The sequence below is a fragment of the Balaenoptera musculus genome, chromosome 12 (assembly GCF_009873245.2).
Source record: "Balaenoptera musculus isolate JJ_BM4_2016_0621 chromosome 12, mBalMus1.pri.v3, whole genome shotgun sequence".
In the NCBI taxonomy this organism is placed as follows: Eukaryota; Metazoa; Chordata; class Mammalia; order Artiodactyla; family Balaenopteridae; genus Balaenoptera; species Balaenoptera musculus.
This window is the reverse complement of record NC_045796.1, coordinates 14,349,290-14,368,494: the sequence shown is the minus strand read 5'-3', so window position 1 is coordinate 14,368,494 and position 19,205 is coordinate 14,349,290. Positions and strand designations below refer to the sequence as shown.

The 19,205-nt window shown below is 36.2% G+C and overlaps 1 protein-coding gene across 12 annotated transcripts in view; it reads right to left on the bottom strand.

Moving 5' to 3' along the window:
• The window catches only part of SYNE1 (spectrin repeat containing nuclear envelope protein 1), a 454,100-nt gene that overhangs the window by 266,492 nt on the left and 168,403 nt on the right, over positions 1–19,205 (bottom strand). For all 12 annotated transcript variants that reach the window (XM_036871084.1, XM_036871085.1, XM_036871083.1 and 9 more), the window contains 9 exons: positions 16,421–16,581; positions 14,287–14,437; positions 10,965–11,192; positions 10,484–10,582; positions 8,754–8,941; positions 8,231–8,354; positions 5,779–5,945; positions 3,401–3,554; positions 1,004–1,632 (listed from right to left, as the gene is read on the bottom strand). In XM_036871084.1, coding sequence (XP_036726979.1) covers positions 1,004–1,632; positions 3,401–3,554; positions 5,779–5,945; positions 8,231–8,354; positions 8,754–8,941; positions 10,484–10,582; positions 10,965–11,192; positions 14,287–14,437; positions 16,421–16,581 — 1,901 coding nt within the window. The remainder of the gene's footprint in view (positions 1–1,003; positions 1,633–3,400; positions 3,555–5,778; positions 5,946–8,230; positions 8,355–8,753; positions 8,942–10,483; positions 10,583–10,964; positions 11,193–14,286; positions 14,438–16,420; positions 16,582–19,205) is intronic.

Below are 19,205 nucleotides of genomic sequence, written 5' to 3'. Positions count from 1 at the left end.
AATGACTGTGGCAGGGTCAATATAATCTTTATCCATTATGGGCGCCTTAGCATGAACGCATTTCTGCTGTTTCTTTGCCCCCTGAAAAATGGAAGAGAAAGCAATGCTGAGAAGATGAGTGGGGAGAAGTTCTACTGAGAAGGAAAAAGAAGGTTGAAAAGACCGCTATAGTAAAAAATTACTTCTCAAATTTACTGCAGAAAAATACCTTTGACCCCTTAGCTTCTCTGTTAATCTCACCTGACAAAACCCCGACTTTGCTTAAACCCACTTCTCTGCATTCTCCACACCTCTAAGCAAACAGGTAAAAGTAGTGGGGGAGAACCACTTTGCCAGGCTGTTTGGTTCCCCTTCAAGTGAGTGAATACAAATCTCAAATGGCAGCTTATCACTTACCAAGCACCGGAGGCTTCATTCCCATTTCTCCTTACGTTTTCTCCCCACAACTTCCTGTCACTCACTCTCAACTAAAGACCTCACTCCAGTCCTTTCTGAGAGGCTAGAAGCCCCCGGGAAAAATTACTTCATATTTTACCACCAGAAATACAAATCTACTTCATTTTCCTTCTCCTCTGCCTTTCATTCTTATTACAGAAGACGAGTCCCTTCTTCTATCAGTTAAAAACTGCTTAAAAATAGATAAGATGATCAATATACTCTATGGTAAATAGAGTGGCTTATATATAGCTCTTAGGAAAGTCCTTAAGGAAAACAAGGACATTTTAATACTTCTTAAGTGTTAAAATAGTCATGAATTTTATCCTCAAAATATTTTTTTTTGGCCACAAGGCATGCGGGATCTCAGTTCCCCAACCAGGGATCGAACATGTGCCCCTGCAGTGGAAGCACAGAGTCTTAACCACTGGACCGCCAGGGAAGTCCCCTCAAAATATTTTTAAAATAAGTAGCTAGATCTGGTACTATTATAGTTTTGCACAAGAGTTCATTCCAGACCAAATAAAAAGTACACGAGACCACCAGCTTCCACGCAGTTTCCATTCACCTCTGTTGAAGCGCTTGGCGGGTTAGTTCTTTCAGCCGCTCTCTGTCAGTCCTTTCTTCGATGTCCTCGATGCTTTTCAGCAGCTCCTCTTTCTGCTCTTGGAAGGCTTTCTTCAATACCGCCAGGGCGTCTGCCTCACTCTGCTTGGTTCCCAGAAGGTTCTGGATCCTCTCTAATTCAAAGCAGAGATGATCAGCTGTAGTTCTGCAGGAAGTCCTCTGCTCAGAACTTCCACTTTTGAGATGGTATTGGGCTTTGGTAAGAAGGCCATCAAGACTGATGGCAGTAGATTCTAATGTTTTCACATCTCGGATAGCATCCTTGAGGTCCCTTTCTAATAAGTCAGACTGTTTCTTATTCATACTGTGGGTTGCTTCCACTGTTTGCCTCAGCCGGTGGAGAACCTCTGACAGAGAGGCATGGCCCTGCAGGAATTCGGCCAAGTGGGACAGGGCAAGCTGCCGCCTCTCCACGACCTGGCTGGCCTCCTCAAACAGCTGGTAGCAGTCCTCCGCTTTGCCCTGCAGGAGGTGAAGGTCCTCAGCGCGGCCCAGAGCACCCAGCTTCGCTAGGTGACCCTGCAGACTCTGCAATTCTCCCTTTTTGCTCTCTACTTCTGCTGCATGGTCCTGGAAGAGGAGAGAGTTAGTTATTGATTCCCCAGATACACTGTTTTACCGACACAGATATCGTCAGGATTTGTGATGTCAAGATACATTTTAAATGCAGTGGATGGCATAAAGGTCAACTATGGCGAATCTTGTAGAAACATTTTAAAAATTTCTTTTGTTTTGCTTTGTTTATCTACATATTTCACATAAAGCATAACTCTCATTTGGAACTAATTCATTCCATGGAAAATAATTTCTTTGTGGATAGAAATAGTTAAAAGAAATTACAGATATATATAATTATATACATATGTGTGTGTATACATACATCATACATATACATATATATCTTTTAAAATCTTCCAAATATTCAATTTCTTTTAACTATACATATGCCTACAATATAACTAAAATATATAGAGAATTAGTTCTATTTTAGAATTAATTTTAATATAGAATTATTAATATATGGAATTAGCTCTATTATATATAATGCATGTTATATATTTACATTGTAAATATTATAATAATTTATTTATATACAAATTATAATATTTATATATTAGAGCTAAGCTCTATTATATATAATACATATATTTATATTTTACCTATTATAATAATTTATTTATATACAAATTACAATATTTATGTATATATTAGAGCTAATTTTAACAGTTTGTAGGGAAGGAGTGCAAGGGACAGATGAACATTAACACCTGTTCAGAGGTAGTGAATAAGGCAGGTAGAAACCTGCACAAGTTTTAGCTGCCTTCTTTTTAAACAGATGTAGATTAACCAGGGTGAGCCTATTGTATAGGAAATTTGGCTAGCTCTCAGTAAATCTGGCTTAAAATCTAGCAGAGATTTACCAACGATCTCAGCATGGTTCCCATTAAAGACAAATCATCATCTGTCTTGATCTTGACCACAGTGGCCTGAATATTCTCTTCAGCTTGACTACTAAACTTTTGAGGGCTTCTTTGAGCATTTATGGTAGAAAACTTACAAATCCACTGTCTGCCCCTTTGCTATTTTGCCCCTTTGTAAATTTTTTTAACACCTCTGGCCAGCTTCACAACTCAGAATATCTTCCTCAAGGACAGGGGAGCCATCCCTTTGAAATGTAGGTCATCAAGTAAGACAGCATCCCTGACTCACTACAGGAATATATGACAAAGTACTTTTCCTTTGGGTAAAGCTAATTAGCAAACCCAGCACAGAGTCAGCACTCAATAAATATTAAGTGTTTTATTATTAAATATTGTTATAAGCTTCCTATGTAGCTTATCTCCGACTATCCCAATACTTGATGGTCAGTATCTGATTTTTTAAATGTTTTATTTTTTGATGCCTGGATAGATATTATGTATAAATTATAAATAAGGAAAATAAATCATAAATTTTAAATAACTTCCAGGCTAAAGAGTAATTCAGAAAAACTCTATCATTAAAGCATTGGAATTCAGTAGTAGTTTTCAGCATTGGAACAAAGCAAACGAAGCTAAAAAAAGGAACATTCTTATCACTTCACCCTACAAATCATTTGCTCCACTTTGAAGGAACAGTGTCTTAAGGTGGTTGCCTGTTTTATCTGAAGTAGCTTTATCTGTTTAATTTGTCTGTATAACACATTGCCTGGACCCATACGCTCAATTATTTAAACATTTGCATATTAATAAGAAGTTAAATTGCTGTCAAGTGTTTTTTTTTTAATGTTGCATCCCTTTATAATTCAAGAGCTCTCTCTTATAAATAAATTCTTCAATCTTAAAAGAATGCACTTTACCTTGTGTCGAGTACGAGCTGCTTGATGGTCCATTATGCTTATCTCAGAAGTCATCTGTAATTCACTGAGGAACAGCTTAATCCAGACAGAAAAGGAAAGCAGCAGTTCATCAAATTGCTGGTGTTCAGCGACCACAGACTGAAGAAAGTTAATCCTAGGTACAGAAAGGTGTTGAAGTTAAAATGCCCCACAGCTGGACAGAAAGAATGATGATACGTTTTTTGGAATAAGCTTAACCAAGGGCAAAAGCAGTGTTGTCATACACGGACAGACCGGAACTCTTGATGTTTTCTACTTCTCAAACCCCGTTTCTCTCACACTTTTCCTGTCTCAGTTAATGTGACCGCCATCCACCCAGATGGTCCTACGCGTCACCCTTCATCCCTCCATTTCTTTACCACCACATCTGATCTACACTGATCCTGTTAGCGCCCCCATCACGGTACGTTCTCTGCTCTCCTCTCCGCTTCTACACGCTTGTCTAACTCTCCTCATCTGTCGCCTTGCCTCCAACTGCTGCCACACTGGCCTCCTTCCTGCCACCGTGGCCTCCCTTCAATCCACGTTGTAGGTAAAAGCCAGAAATGACCTTAATGTAATCAGAACATTCTCTGCCAAGCTTAGACACAGGGGCACAATTTCCTGTTGCACATAGGAAGGCAAAACTCCAAAACTCCTTACTGTGGTCTACGAAGGATCCCACGTAATCAACTCCTGTGCCCTCATCTGATACAGAGAGGCCTCACACTGCCACTCATCTCTGTTTCCCCAGTATCCCAGCTCACGACTGTCTTAGAGACTTTTGGCTCCCTCTACCTGTATCCTTTGCCCCCAAAGTACCATGAATCTGCTTCCTACACAGCATCCGGATCTTAATAGATGTCACGTCCCCTGAGATGTGGCTTGGCCACCCAATCTACGGTCCCTGACATATAACCCTATTTTATTGTTTTCATATTACTGAACATCACCGGAAACAGTCTTGTTCACTCATTTGATTAATGATACATGTATCCTCTCCCTCACTGAATAAGAGACTGGACTTTACTTGCTTTGCTTACTGCTATATCCTTAGTGCCAAAAATGGTGCCTGGGATATGGTCAGGGATCAATCACTGCTTGTGTAATAAATTAGATGGATAAACAATAGGTGATCTGAGGTCAGAATCCAAAGCTGGCATTAAGAATAATACCTTAATCAAATATTAATATTTGTTACAATGGCTCATATCCAAAGTTCAACTTTTTAAATAGACTTTCATGTTTTAATCCTTACAAAACCTTCTACACATTATCTTTACAAGCATATATTATATTTTGAATGCTTTTATACATTTGTATCATTTAAAAACCCTTTCCTTTCCCTCTGGGAGACAGGCAGAAGGTAGATCCTCCTCTATTTTACAAAAAATTACTCATCTTTCAAGAGTTTGGCACCAAAGCCTTTTGTCAGCCTTTCATGAACCCATTCAAATGTCCTTTCTTTTTGTTCCCATAATATCCTGTGCTCACTTCTCATTGGATTTCTTGTTATTCCCATGCTGATCTCTAAAATACTTGAGGTCAGGTTTTATTTATTTTTACAGTTTCAATTTCTGATATGGTGCCTTGTACTCAACAGGTACCCAACAAACATTTGCTAATTGAATAAATGAACAAATAGACAACGGAACAAATACAGATTCCACGGAGGTAAACAGCAGAACTCTGTTTACTGTTGCTAACCCCAGCACTCAGAAGAGTGCACTACTCATTGTAAAAACTCAGTAAGTATTTGCTGAATAAATAAATTAAAAATTGACTAGAAAGGTTAAATGCCTTATTCAAGATTACATGGGTAATCAATACCAATTTAAGTCAAAATTTTGTCTTCTGGCATCTTAGAAAGGTATAAATGTCAATTGTTAATCATCTAGTCAATTAACATTTAATCCATTTTTGTCTCCTTTTAATATAATAATAATTTCCCTGCTCTCTACTAAGATCTATATAGGAATGAAATGGAAAAATAAATACATATCCTCTGTTGAGAAATATCATGTGAGGCAAAATTTTAATTACCTTTTTTCTCCTGTACATAAACAGCTTGGACAGTAATAATGCAAACCCGAGTAATCCTATGCCCTTCAATATTGTTCAGCTAATTTGATCATTTGCCCTGATTGCAAGACTAAAATTTTGAATTGAGGTTCATTAGAAATACTAATTATTAAGCACTTTGATTTTTAAAATGACGAATAAAGTGGTTTTCTTCCCTTCTATAATTATGTCCTGAATAACTGGGTTAAATAAAAGTAAACAAAGCTAGGCTTTCTTAATTTATATGCTCACCATTTAAAAAAATGAACAATACTAGAAGCTTTTTTTTGAAACCAAACCTTTTGCTAATTATCTGAGGCAGATCTCTCCATCTCTCATCCAGATGCTCCAAATGTAGTTTCATCATTTTCACATCATCTTTGGAGGCCACTGAGAATAGGGATTCCTTTAGTTGCAATAGGTTGCTGTAGTTTGAGGCCTGGGATACAATTTCATTTTGCAGCCCCTGAGAAAAAACAGAAAGGATTACAGATCTCATCCCAATGAGACTGACCAGGAAGGACCATGTGACACAGGGGGTTGCTATCCAAAGGCTTTGTGTTCTTGCAAAACGGAGGTCATTGGGACCAGGCTAAAAAGGGTTTTTATCCCTTGATTTAGAAATGGATCTACTTGACCTCTAATGCAACATTAAAAATGCTTCTGAAACCTGAATTAGTTTCCCAGTGCCTGGGTTATATTAAGTTAGGCAAATTTAGAAGCTGTAGAATTTCTTTCAGAATAAAGAAACTGAGTAGGTGAAAAGAATCAAAGAAAAACTGTTGCTGAAGAAAAACAAAGCATATCTAACAATGACAGAGGTATAATTCTAGGTACTGGGAACACAGTGTGTCTCTCTGTTTAGAGACTACATTAGGCCAAACCAGGGAACTTAAAGGGTCTTCATTTTACTTTCGTGCAACAGAACTACTTATTTTTAAATCAGGCAATGAATCTCTTAGGTGATGTGAGTGGTGCATAAAAGCTGTGGTTCCTACCTAATAAGAGATAAAAGATAAGCACTATATAGATAGTGGTAGCATGGCACATAGTTGATGCTTGTCAAAATGTTTTCTTTCCCCTCCCTAGTGAGGCCACATGTGTGATACAAGCAAAATTGCTACAGGTATCAGAGGAAGGAGTACACAGCCTATGGACAACAGGAAAGACCTCAAAGCAGAACCAGGACTTAACGCTGAGCAGGATGAAGACATCGGCCAGGAGGTGGGAACGTACAAGGAATGTTCAGACCATGGTAGGGAGGCAGCTTGGCTGACACAGTGCCTGGATGGGGGCCAATCTTGGTCCTCTAATTTGTACAGCACTGTTTTCCACACAGAGACATGTAGGAATACAGTTGTATTTTGTTTATCTATTTATTTACTTATTTACTTATTTATTTATGGCTGCTTTGAGTCTTTGTTGCTGCGCGTGGGCTTTCTCTAGTTGTGGTGAGCAGGGGCTACTCTTCGTTGTGGTGCCCAGGCTTCTCATTGCGGTGGCTTCTCTTGTTGCGAAGCATGGGCTCTAGGTATGCGAGCTTCCACAGTTGTGGCTCACGGGCTCTAGAGTGCAGGCTCAGTAGTTGTGGCACATGGGCTTAGGTGCTCCGCGGCATGTGGGATCTTCCTGGACCAGGGCTTGAACCCGTGTCCCCTGCATTGGCAGGCAGATTCTTAACCACTGCGCCACCAGGGAAGTCCAGGAATACAGTTTTATATAGGCAGATATCTTTGTATCATTTTTAAGAAAAGGAGCTATGACTTCCCTTCTTAGAACAGCTCACATTGCATTTATAAGAAGATAAACACTGGATTGTGGACTGAGCATTGCCCTTTATCCTCAGGCAGGACAGTCACTGGAGGTTTCTGAGCAGGGACTTTTTGGGAGATTAATGCAGAACATTGGTGTTTAATAAACTAGAAAGGCAGGAGAACCAAGAGCGTGAGAAACCCTCAAAGTCAAGGTAGGAGAACATATGACAATGGGGGAATAGGATCAGATGCTACAGACATGCTCTGATGGAGTTTTTAGAGAAGCAATTATGAAAAGTAAAAGAACTTAGTTTCCTCTTAAACATTTTGTAAAAGGTGATGGGAGAAAGTTGGGGTGTAAATCTGTTACACAATAAATATCTTTTGTGAAGCAGTATTGCCTGTTGAATTTTCTGGCACAGATAGCATCACTTAAAGCAAGTCATTAATCTCCAGAAATCAGTAACATTGTCTGTAGTTTCAGTAATACTTAAAGATTATTTTAAGTATAAAAAGTTGGCTTCTTCAAGAATGTAATAAGCTAGTATTCTTTGTCTTTCTATCTTCTGCATTTGTGCTTATTCATTTTTTGGTGTCTTGCTTGAAAATAATCATTACTGTGACTTTTTTATTACCAAAAATTCATACAAATGCAAAAGTAGAAGGAATACAGCTATTACCCAACTTCAAAAATTATTCATTGATGGTCAACCTTGTTTCATCTATGTTTCTACCCATTTCGCCTTCAACTCCTCTGCCAGATAATTTGTATTCAAGTGCCAGACATTATGTTACAGGATTTTCTAATACATCATGGAAACTGATCATCACAAAGTTCACCATGACTTTGTCTTTCAGGTCAGGGCTGCTCTTCTTTGCAGGATCATGAAATGAAAACAAAAAGTTAAGTTGCAGAAAGGATTTCGTACTTGATTTTGTTTTACAATGCAACCATAACAAAGAGCATTTCATTTTCCTCCCACTTCCTTGAACTTGCCTGTATTAATTGAAGTTCATTCTCCACCTTGACTCTGTCTGCAGAAATGTTGGCTTCTGGGGAACTGGCTATAGCTTCACATCGCTCTAACCAAGTCAAAAAGGTAGACATTTCTTTCTCTAGCCTACACAAAGCAGAGATAAGAAACAAATTCATGCAAAATTATCATACTTGAAAACTAAACTTTTCTGAAGTTGAGGGGTTCAACAGTAACCATTATAAATACCACAGTGTTTGTTGTCTCTTTCTAGACATGAAGGTGAAAACACCACTCCTTTCATGTTTGTGTATGAACTTGCACATGTGTTTAGATCTGTGCAATGTGTAAAGATACTCATACATCCCCTCCACAATCAGGGATCTTCATCTTATAATGAAGATCAATGTCTTCCCATGGTAGGCACATGAGGTGATGAGTTTTACGTGTGGGATGATCATGTCCCATCACTTGAAGTCCAGAATTTCCTATTTAGGCGTAGCTATTGAAACCCTGGCTGCCAACTGGAGAAGGAAGGCTGCTCACCTCTGCCAGTGGGCCAGCAGCTTCTCGAGCACAGTCTGTCTCTCCTTAGTCTGACGCAGCAAACGCTCATAGTTCTGCTGCAGGGCTGCAGCCTCCTGCATGGAGGAGTCTCTGTTAGAGACCTTGCGGGCGCTGGCTGACAGGCCAGCCACCGTGCTGGTCAGGGATTCCAGGGCCTGACAGAGATCCTGATGCGAGAGCAGAAGAGTTCCATGAATGCACAGCATCAAGAAAGGAGACCTAAGTTTTTCTTTGAGACCCTTTATCACCAAACGTTTTCCCAAAGGCATAATAAACAGCAACGGTACTAAAAAATGTCTCTGCCCATGATTTTCAGCAAAAAAAAAAAGTCTCTGCCCATGATTTTCAGCAAGACATAGTGAAAGTGACAAGCAAGTTACTTCATGAATGCAGAAGTCAAAGGTGAGAATGGAGAGACTATTTCCCAAATAAGAATTTGTTGCTGTTTATCTCAATAATTACAACTTTCCCTTAAGGATTTAGAAAATTTGTGAAAATTGTTATTCATGTTATACCAAATGTATTTAAAAAAACCCTACTCCTAATTTATAAGAGCTATATGCAACATGTTATAATTTTATTAAAAAAATATACGGGAAGTTATGGCTGACATAGCTGCCGTCAGGAATCCATGATAATAACAATTAGGGAACCTGAGAATGTGGCAGGCACTGCCACATTGTGTGGCATAACACAATGTGTTATGTACATTACATATATTATCTCATTTAATCTTCATAAGAACCCTAAGAGGTATGTTCTTTCATTTGCCCCCATTTTACAGATCAGAAAATCAAGATAGAGAAAAATAACTTGCTTTAGGAAATCCAAATATTAGAAACATACAATATTATCCTCTCTGGTACTCAATTGTTAACTTAGTTGTCTATTAAAATAATTTTATCAAATCTAATTTTCCTACTTTTCCTCATTTGGGGGTTATTCTTTTAAAAATTACATAAGTAACACAATAATGCATTCTTATGATAAATATTCAAACAATATAAATTCCACTTCCTCTTCCACTTGTACTTTTGTCAACTGTTTGCTATTACTGTGGCCCATTTCTCTGCATTTTTGCATGCATGCACACATAATAGGGATAATATATATATATATATATTTTTTTTTTTCTGGTTTATTAATTAACACACTTCTTTTGAGTATTTCTTTGTGCATGATTCTCTTGCTTTGCTCCTTCCTCTGAATTCTGCCAGAGGCATCTATTGCTTTGCAAAATATCTCACAGTGGTTACCAGTTCAGGGACCAGAACAAAAAAGCTAGCCATTGGGGAAAAGATCAGTGAGGACATAGGCTTTGCACATCTGAGTGTAGTGGGTTAGAATCTGAAATCTGCTATGCAAATATATACAGATTTTTCTGCACATTTAATTTTTTATAATGTTGGCAAGAGGTAACAGGGTTTATTAAAGCTATACTCTGAAAAAAGTTACACGTTCTAATTATGAGAGAGAAATATATCTTAAATGACTACTCTTTAAAATGCATTTTTAATGAAAACTTATTTGTACAGTTATATTTCTTGTGTTATATGAAGTGAATATGTTTGATCTATATTATTCCTCAAGTAACATACAATTTTTTTCAATTTTAACTCTAATAAAAATATTTACTGTTTTCCTTTCAAGCAGGAATTATCACATTTCTGAGTAGATAAATAAGAAGAAACGTTGAAACATGCTCTTACCATATGTTCTTGGAGAACTTTGTATGTTTCTGTAGCTGAAGAACATATTTTAATTGGATCAGCAAGTTTATCTTCAAATTCAGACACAGTCTGCTGGATCTAAAACATTGGTAATATATAAAAATGATGATGGGGAAAACATACATCAAGGCAGAGAAGGTTACTGGGGAAACAGCATGCCTATCTTTTTTGGATAACGTTCAGTGTGATGATAAAATATATTTTTTTAAAAACCCCAAATCAATGTGTTCCACTATTTGAAAGGAATATAATTAAGACCTAATACCTATCTGAACACAATATATAATGGCATTTTTATATTCCCTGAAAAAAGGTTACATATAAATGACAAACTCAGTCATCACTGACAACTTGGTAAATAATGGGCAAATTGTGTCTTTTCCTTATTCCATTATTTCTGCACAATTTATAAAATGCAAGGTGAAATAGGTAACTTTAGCATGCAAGGACCAATTGTTACCTTTTTAAGATTCTCTTCAAACTTTTGTTGCTGAGATAAATGTCCCAGGATTGTTCCTTCCAGACTCTGTGCATGTTCTCGGAGTTCTTCCCAGTATCTTATTATCTGTGTTAACTTGGCTTTGATTCGAGCAGATTCTCCAGTGGTAATAAACTGAGCAAAAGACTGAGCTTCTTCTTCTAGTCCTGTAATGCTGCTGATCTTACTTTCTATTTCCTGAATCGTGACCTAATATTTAAAACAAGAAAAATGACAATGGAGGCTGAGCAAGCCTGCCTTCCTGAAATGGTATAATCATCTGCAGAGAAAGAAAATCAGCAGAATTTTTCCTTAACTGACATTTCAACCTACTTGCACCATTAGAAAGCAGCTAGCTACAAACAAACACCATGTGTTTCCTGACCTCGTTTGGGGAGGACAGGTATGCAGACAATGTCTGAAAAATACAAACTGGTGGTAGTCATGCTCGCTGGATGGAGAATAAGGAGAAAAGGCCACCCCTGCTCACGGTGAAGCAAGAACATGTCCCTGGAACTCTTACAGTCTCTCTGAAGGTACAGAGAATTCTCAGCTTATCCTATGAGTCAAGAGTTTTGACCAACTGGTCTGGGAAGTAGTATGTTCCCAAACTCATAGGAATGCTAATATTGGCATTCATTTAATTTTCCTAAAATGAAGCTGAGTATTTCATATTTTACCAAACTAAAAGCTTGTCTGATTCTGCTCCTACCTGAACCCAGTCTTTTCATATTTATCACCTATACTTTATGCCAATGGTTTCCAAATTTGGAATACATTAGGGTCCCCTGGCCCCAACCTCAGGGAGTCAGACTCCCTGGGTCTCAGGCGGGGCCCACTTGGCAGCTCTGACAACTTCCCAGGTGATGCACTGCCGCTGACCCAAGGAATCCACTTGGGGAACCACTGCTTTATTCACTAGCTGCAGACTCTGCAGGAAGGAGCCTACATTTGGGGCAGGAGAACATTTTACCTATTAGCCAACACAAGAAAAGTACTGAAAGTGGGCACCTGCATGTGCGTGTGCGTGTGCGTGCGCGTGTGTTGGGGGGGCCTCTTATAAACATAGAGGTTTATTTATTTATAAGAGAAGAAAAACTATTTCTCTGAGAAAAAGAGCCAAATCATTCAATCAAAATAAAGCCCCAAATTCAGACATCTCAGTTTCAAATAATTTAAATAGAAAATACTGTTACCCTAGAAAAAATAAATGTGTGACTTCTGTCTAGATGAGACAACAGAGTCAGAAATAACTTCTGTTTAGATAAGACTATTGGAAATAGCTGGCATCAGATTAGTGCCAGGTACACATCAGTTATTTGTTTTTATTTCTCATATTCACGACTATAGTGGTATATCTGATAGATACTTGCTGTTTGAGCATTAATACAATCTTTCTTTATTTTGCTGTTTTTTAATATGATTTTTTTTGGAAAAATTACTCATAAATTCAACAAATGTATTTTGAGTTTTTTATATGCTAATAGTTGTTCTAGGTGCTTCCAACACCTCAGTGAAACCATCTTAGTTAAGATCAAAGTTCTTAGTTCTTAGAGTAATATATGGCATTAACAAATTCATAGATGCAAACTATATAATTATATTGTTGGATTGTGGCAGAAAAAATTTCCAATCCATGAAGAGAAGATGGAAGATGAACCCAGTGTATGTTCTTATCATTTGTGATTTATCAATTAGGAATAAGAAATTTGGAATAGCACGTAATGAAGAACAAAAATGGGCTTATAGATAAATATCTTCACAATAACACCCAAATGCTTCATTAATTTTAATCCTAAGAGTCTGAAGTGAAAATACTGTGACAAGTGTTAACATATTTTGAATATTTCCTATAATGTAGTCTTGTCTGGAAATAGAATCTATGAGCCCCAACTCCACAGTACAGTGTATTCAACTCTATCTTTGCTTATTTCTAGCAAATATATTTTTCCTGATATTCATATTCATTTTTAGATAGTTTTCAAAGTGCCATATTGGAATATTAAAATGTATTTCAGCCTGATGGCATGGAAATCCACAACTGAATGTTTATATACTTAAAAATAAAATAATCATTTTTTTTCTTAAAAGCAACGTGATGACATTTGATCACTGACATATTTCAGAAGTTCTGGAATTAAGGTTTAAGAAAATAGAAAAATGAATTACAGAAAGGATAAACAATTTAAAAGGTGTATGCCAAAAATTTTTGAAAGAAGAATGTTGAGACAAAACTATTTAAATGCGCTATTCTTTGTTTTCTTAGAATTAAATGGCAACTTTTAAAAACAGTTTTAAAGATTAAACATATTTCATTCTTTAATGGCTGGGCATCTGTTTTGCCTAGTATATCACACAAGACATAAGCTAGACTGCATACACCAGACTCCATGTATCCTTGACTGCAGAAGATGTGTGATAAGCAGTCTGCCCGGCTTGTAATCTTAGCTAAACAATATTGCATCCTCCCACTGTGCACATGGCAATGACTTGTTCTGAGTCATAATGTGAAACGTTCCCTCACCTTGGTATTTATTTTACTATATTTAATCGAATGAAATGGCAAAGGGTTTTCCCACTCCAAAAAAATGAGCTGAGTTAGAAAAAGAAGCAGTTGAATTGTGAAAATGTGTTGTGTAAAAATAGCATAAAAGAAAGAGAAATGAACATTCAGAATTCATTTCTTTCAGCCCATTTTTTTTCTTAAGCTACTTGAATGAAATGGACGATGATAGTCTATGTACTTGGTTATTTTAGAACTGGAGGATAACATATCAGGGCATCTCAGTTCATGCCCCCAAGGACATCATAAATGCCAGCATTAGATCGATGGAATCTGATTGCTTCACATGAAGAAAGTAATTTCTCGAACCCCTCCTTGTGGGTGATGAGGGTAAATGCCACCAATACTTGAGCTACACATTTAGAATAGTTCTTAAAAAGTAAGGTTGTAGATGACGAACACATTTCATGGCGTATAAAACCATCAACAGGGCACTCTAATGGGGTTAATTCAAAATCAAGGAAAAGAATAATGTAACCATAAAAACATTTTAATGATATTGCACACAATAATGACTTTGAATGCATAAGTCAGACAATATTAATACATAATTCCATCTATTAAGTGTTGCCCAGTATCAATCAAGACCTTTTAGCTCAGCATTTTGTGTGAATTTAATTTTAATAGAGTCACATAGCAATGACAGATTTGTTCTGGGGACAAATAGCATTTGATGAAATGTAAGAAAGGCGCTCTTAAAATCTAGACATGGATTATAAATGTAACTTGTGAGCAGGTCACCTTAATTTGGTTGATTTGTGTGTCCATGGCAGATGACGAAGTTTCCAAGTCATTGAGTTCTTTTTCTTTCTCAGTTATCCAGACGGACAGGGTCTCAAAATTAGTGCCAAAATGATTCCACTTGTTTTTCACCATTTCCATGGTTTTAATACTAAAATTAACCAAATTAAGTAAATAAAATGCAGTTCCTTAATAGAGAAAAACAATACATTTTCCTTTAAATCATCAGGTGAAAAGATAGTGAAGACATTTGTGACCACATCAAAGCTGAAACTATTAGAACAGGGGGAAAAAATGCACATTTGATCTGAGTTAGTCAGTCCTCAAGTATTCCTGTCTCCTCTGAGAATGAGGTAGCACTAAGCTATGTTATGGATGGAACTGTGCTTTGAACAAAATATTGCTGGGTCCAAAGGGTTTGAATCCAGGTATAATCTTGTTAAACTGTGCACGAGACCAGTAGTTGCCAGAACTTATTTTAGTAAACTGCTCACCTAGATTCCAGTGCACACAGTTTTCTTAACAGTCCTACTTTTGTCAACGTGACCCTTTTGCTCTGAGAGGAGAGATACTGCAGTGACGCTTTATACTCAGAGATCTTTATAAAATACATCTTTATGAATCAAGATAAAGCTTGTAATCTGAATCCTATGCTGCCACACAGGAACTGTTTCTGTTATTGGAGTGGAGCCTGCAATCTATTATCTATAACAATTTCAGCTATTCTTAGATGTCTGTATGATCTTGATTCTAAAAGACTTTATAAATTCTTGTACATGAGCACCCTAACTGCTTTTAGACAACTTGGGCTTTATTTGTAATAAATCTAGTGAATAAAATTTCATTTATAGGTTCCCAGTTTGTATTAGTTATGCACATATAGCCATGTGATAGTTATGCATATATAACCAGGTGATTATGGCTTTCAGTTTAGAAAAAGACTAGGAAACTAAGAGTATATCATTGAACTGTTAAGTCCTTGGGTTAAAAAAAAAAAAAAAGAAGGAATTTCCCTGTTTACCAAAAGGCACTTGAAGACATCAAGGAAAACACAATGGCATCACTGATTGTCAAATTCAATAATACTGTAGTCTCAAATGTATACCCTGGATGAGTCTATGCTCTCATCAGTACAGTTAATTCAAGCTATATTATATTGCAATTTTTTAAATGAAATAAAGATTCAAGTGGATATTTCTAATGGAAGTAACTTCCTTTCTAATAAACTCTAAGTTTTACTATTTCTACCTTGATGGATAATATTTAAAGGTTTTAAGTCACAATTTGCTTTAAATAAATTATTTAACAAATTTTAAAGTTTAGACAAATGTACAACATTAATTATAAGGTGTTAATAGTATTAAAAACAAATTTTACATTTTAAAACCCATCTAGAAATTATGTCCTATACCTTAAAAACAATACATGTTGGTGATTTGCCACTAAATAATCTTTAAAATAGAACCGTTCAGCCATATTACTTTGAGGAACATTGGCCATATGTTTATCCCCTCCAAATTTTTGTGTGTGTCTATCTTGTACATAACAGGATACCATAGGCCAAATTATTTTCTTTCTTTTTAGATATTTAAACACTAAATGTTTAAAAATAAAATATATTTTTGAAATTAATTTTTGGAAATAGTATACAATCAGTGACAATTTGAATATTGAGGCGCTGTAAGCAAGCTCTGTGAGCTTCTTGGAGTTGAAGACGCTTGGTCTATGCCATATGTGTTTAGGCCTAGAATCTACACAACCAAAAATCTACCCTTCCCTCTAACTGGTGACAGCAGAATAATACAGTAAAAAAATTATCTTAAATATTGGTTCTTTTTTGAGATTCCCTTCTCCAGTGTACAAAGGCCACTTAAATTTTATAGATATGGTTTTCTCATGAACAGAATCAGTTTACGATGCCAAAACCACATCACTTATATTTTTCTGCTCTGTTACAGATGTTGGATTCTCTACTGGTGATATTTTCTTTTGAATTGTAAGTTGCTTCCTCAAAACATGCTGAAATACACAGACACTTGGAGATTTTAAAAGAATGTTTTGAATACAATATACAGGAAAGAGTGTATGAAACTTTATCTCAGAGAAGAAAGTTTAGGACTTGTCAAGCACATACTCTTCTTCGAGTGTGTCTTCTAATTTTTTGACTTGCTCTTTGATTGACTTGGCCTGCCGTTGAAGCAGCTGCTTATTCTTGGGCCCAAGTGGGATCTCTGAAGCTTCCTTCACAAGATTCTCAGCCTGGACTGCAATACCTTCTGTTCGTTTAGAAAACTCCTAAAAAGGATATTATAATTGTTAGGACAGCATCTTCTATTAAACTCTGCCCTCAAATAAACTGCACATACTGCAGTCTCCCCCAGGATAGATGGATAGATAAATAGATTCAAACATGTAAGAATATTGGCATATAATATTCTTGGCAATAAAACAGACTTTTTTTCATTATGGCCAAAATAGACACTTTGTTAAATTATTTTCATTTTATATAAGTGAAACCACAACCAGACCTTCATAGTTGGAGAACTACTTTCATAGTTATCCAACAATTCTCAAAAAAATGTTTACTCCATTGTCTCCCGGTTTGGGTTTTTTGTTTAGAATTCTGAGCCACATTATAGTAATTAACTTGTCTACACATATGTTAGTTTATTACAGGCCAGTTGGGCAATGATCATTAGTGATTTTTTTTTTCAGTCATAAAGATAACAGATTTCTAGGCCAGTGAATATAAATACTTGTTTATTTAATTGAAGGATATCTTAGTCAACACAGAGTATCACTGATCTTTAAAAAAACATTTTGTTAACTAGTTCTCTGAAAAGCGCTATAAACTGATCTTAATGCTGTTAAATCTTATTTACTATATATCCATATACTACACGAGGGAAAGAAGTTAAGTTTTGAACCACTCAATCCTGGACTAGGGCTCTGGATTTGCTAATTACTAGTTGTTCGTCTTTGGCAAATTACTTTTCAGGCTCTTTCACATAAAACGCAGATAGTAAAACTTTTCTCAAAAGATTACTGTTAACATTTCATTAGGAATTTCATTTTTAAGTGCCCGGCACTCTGGCATACCTATTATCATTTTTTTTTACTACCTTCACATAAAATTGAGGATAAAATTGTTTATAAAGTTCACACACTGATTTTCAATAATAGTGAATCACCTTAATTCAAAAATTAATTTCATATATTTGAGGCACTGGTAAATTTTGGTTATCTCAACTTTGTCAGGTAAATATATTGAATACTGAATTAGAAAAGGTAAACCCAGAGACAATCCTGAGTGGAAAAAAAGTAACTTAGGGTCTCATTTCTTCTCCTGGATTATATCAGAGGAGCTTCAAATTTTGATCATAAACTGCTCTCTCCTAAATAAGTAATGTAAATAATTTTTAAAAGTCAGACTCCTGATAGCCACCTTTTCCTACAGACCATCTCTCAAAATCATTACATAACGCCATATAAGATAGTTACTACATAATACTATTGCATCTTCATGTTTGAAAGATTTAACGTCGTCATAGAAATATCAACATTACTTCAGAGAAGTACCCTGCAATCTGAAAGAATAAAAATGAGTAAGTACATCTTCCTTACGGTAGAGAGATTTATAATATCCTAAAATACAGTATGTACTAATGTCACAACATTAAGTTCTGTGGTTAGAAGCATCTACTATCACTATATGTGAACTTACTGTCATTGTAGATTCAATTGTGAAATCTGTGAATCACAGCAGAACCCCATGAATAAAATAAGAAGCATAAAAGTGTTTTTTCCCCCTAGTGTTTCCCTGAACCCAGGAAAACACATGGAGAAAGTAGAGTTATGTTTGAAAATGCTTATATACATTCAATCTAAGAGCCTTTTGTGGGAGCTACGTATGGGGAAAGCACAATGCAGAGGAATCCGAAGAACAGAACGACGTTGATAAAAACCAAATTAAATGAAACTAGAATAATGTTGTAAGGCTTTATCTCTACGTCCTAAGTAGACATATGAGTGGCAGCAGGGTGCAGCAGGAAAGAATGGACTCTGGCATCAGATAGGTCTAGAGTTGAAACTTGGCTCTGACCTTCACACACAAACTAGTTGTGGGACCTTGAGTCACACCACTCTTTGAATTTTCATCTCATCAGTAAAGCCATACTGTGAAGATTAAACATGATATTGCTATAAACACACACTGGAAGACAGAAAACCCTCAAGTTCCACAGCACAACCACTCAAGGGTTACAACAGGCATGAAGGCTATATTAACAATGTCAAGTAAGCAGAGAAACAGAGAACAATTATTCCAGATGACATATGCTTGTATAGCAGTGTATATCAACAATTAGTAAAGTAGCTCAGTTTTTTAATGAAAATATAATATGGTGGCTGAGGTTATGAGCTCTAGACTCAGACCTCTTGGGTTTGCATCCCAACCTCACCAGTTAGTAATCCTGAGATGTTGGATAAATTCAGTAACAACTTTGTACCTTATATTTCCTCATTTATACCACATGATTAATAGTGGTACCTATCTCTAAGGATTATTTTGGTGATTAAAGAAGATGATAAACATCAAATGATTAGATCAGCAAATAGTGTATGTTCAATAATTGTTAGCTCACATCATTAAATCAATCCCAAAGTATGCAAGGTTATTGGCTAAGGAGAATTTTAAAAATAAGACAAAAAGATCACATTTGTTTCATCTATAGCTGGCAAACCAATTCAAAGGAGTTAGAGCCGCAGGGTATCAGAAACTCTGGATGGAACCCAGGAGGAACACCCATGTGATAATTCACACAATATATGTTTTTGTATTTATAAACACACCTGATATATTTCTAATCTGTAAAATAATTAAAATTAAAAATAAAAAATAATTTTCTATTTAAATGGCT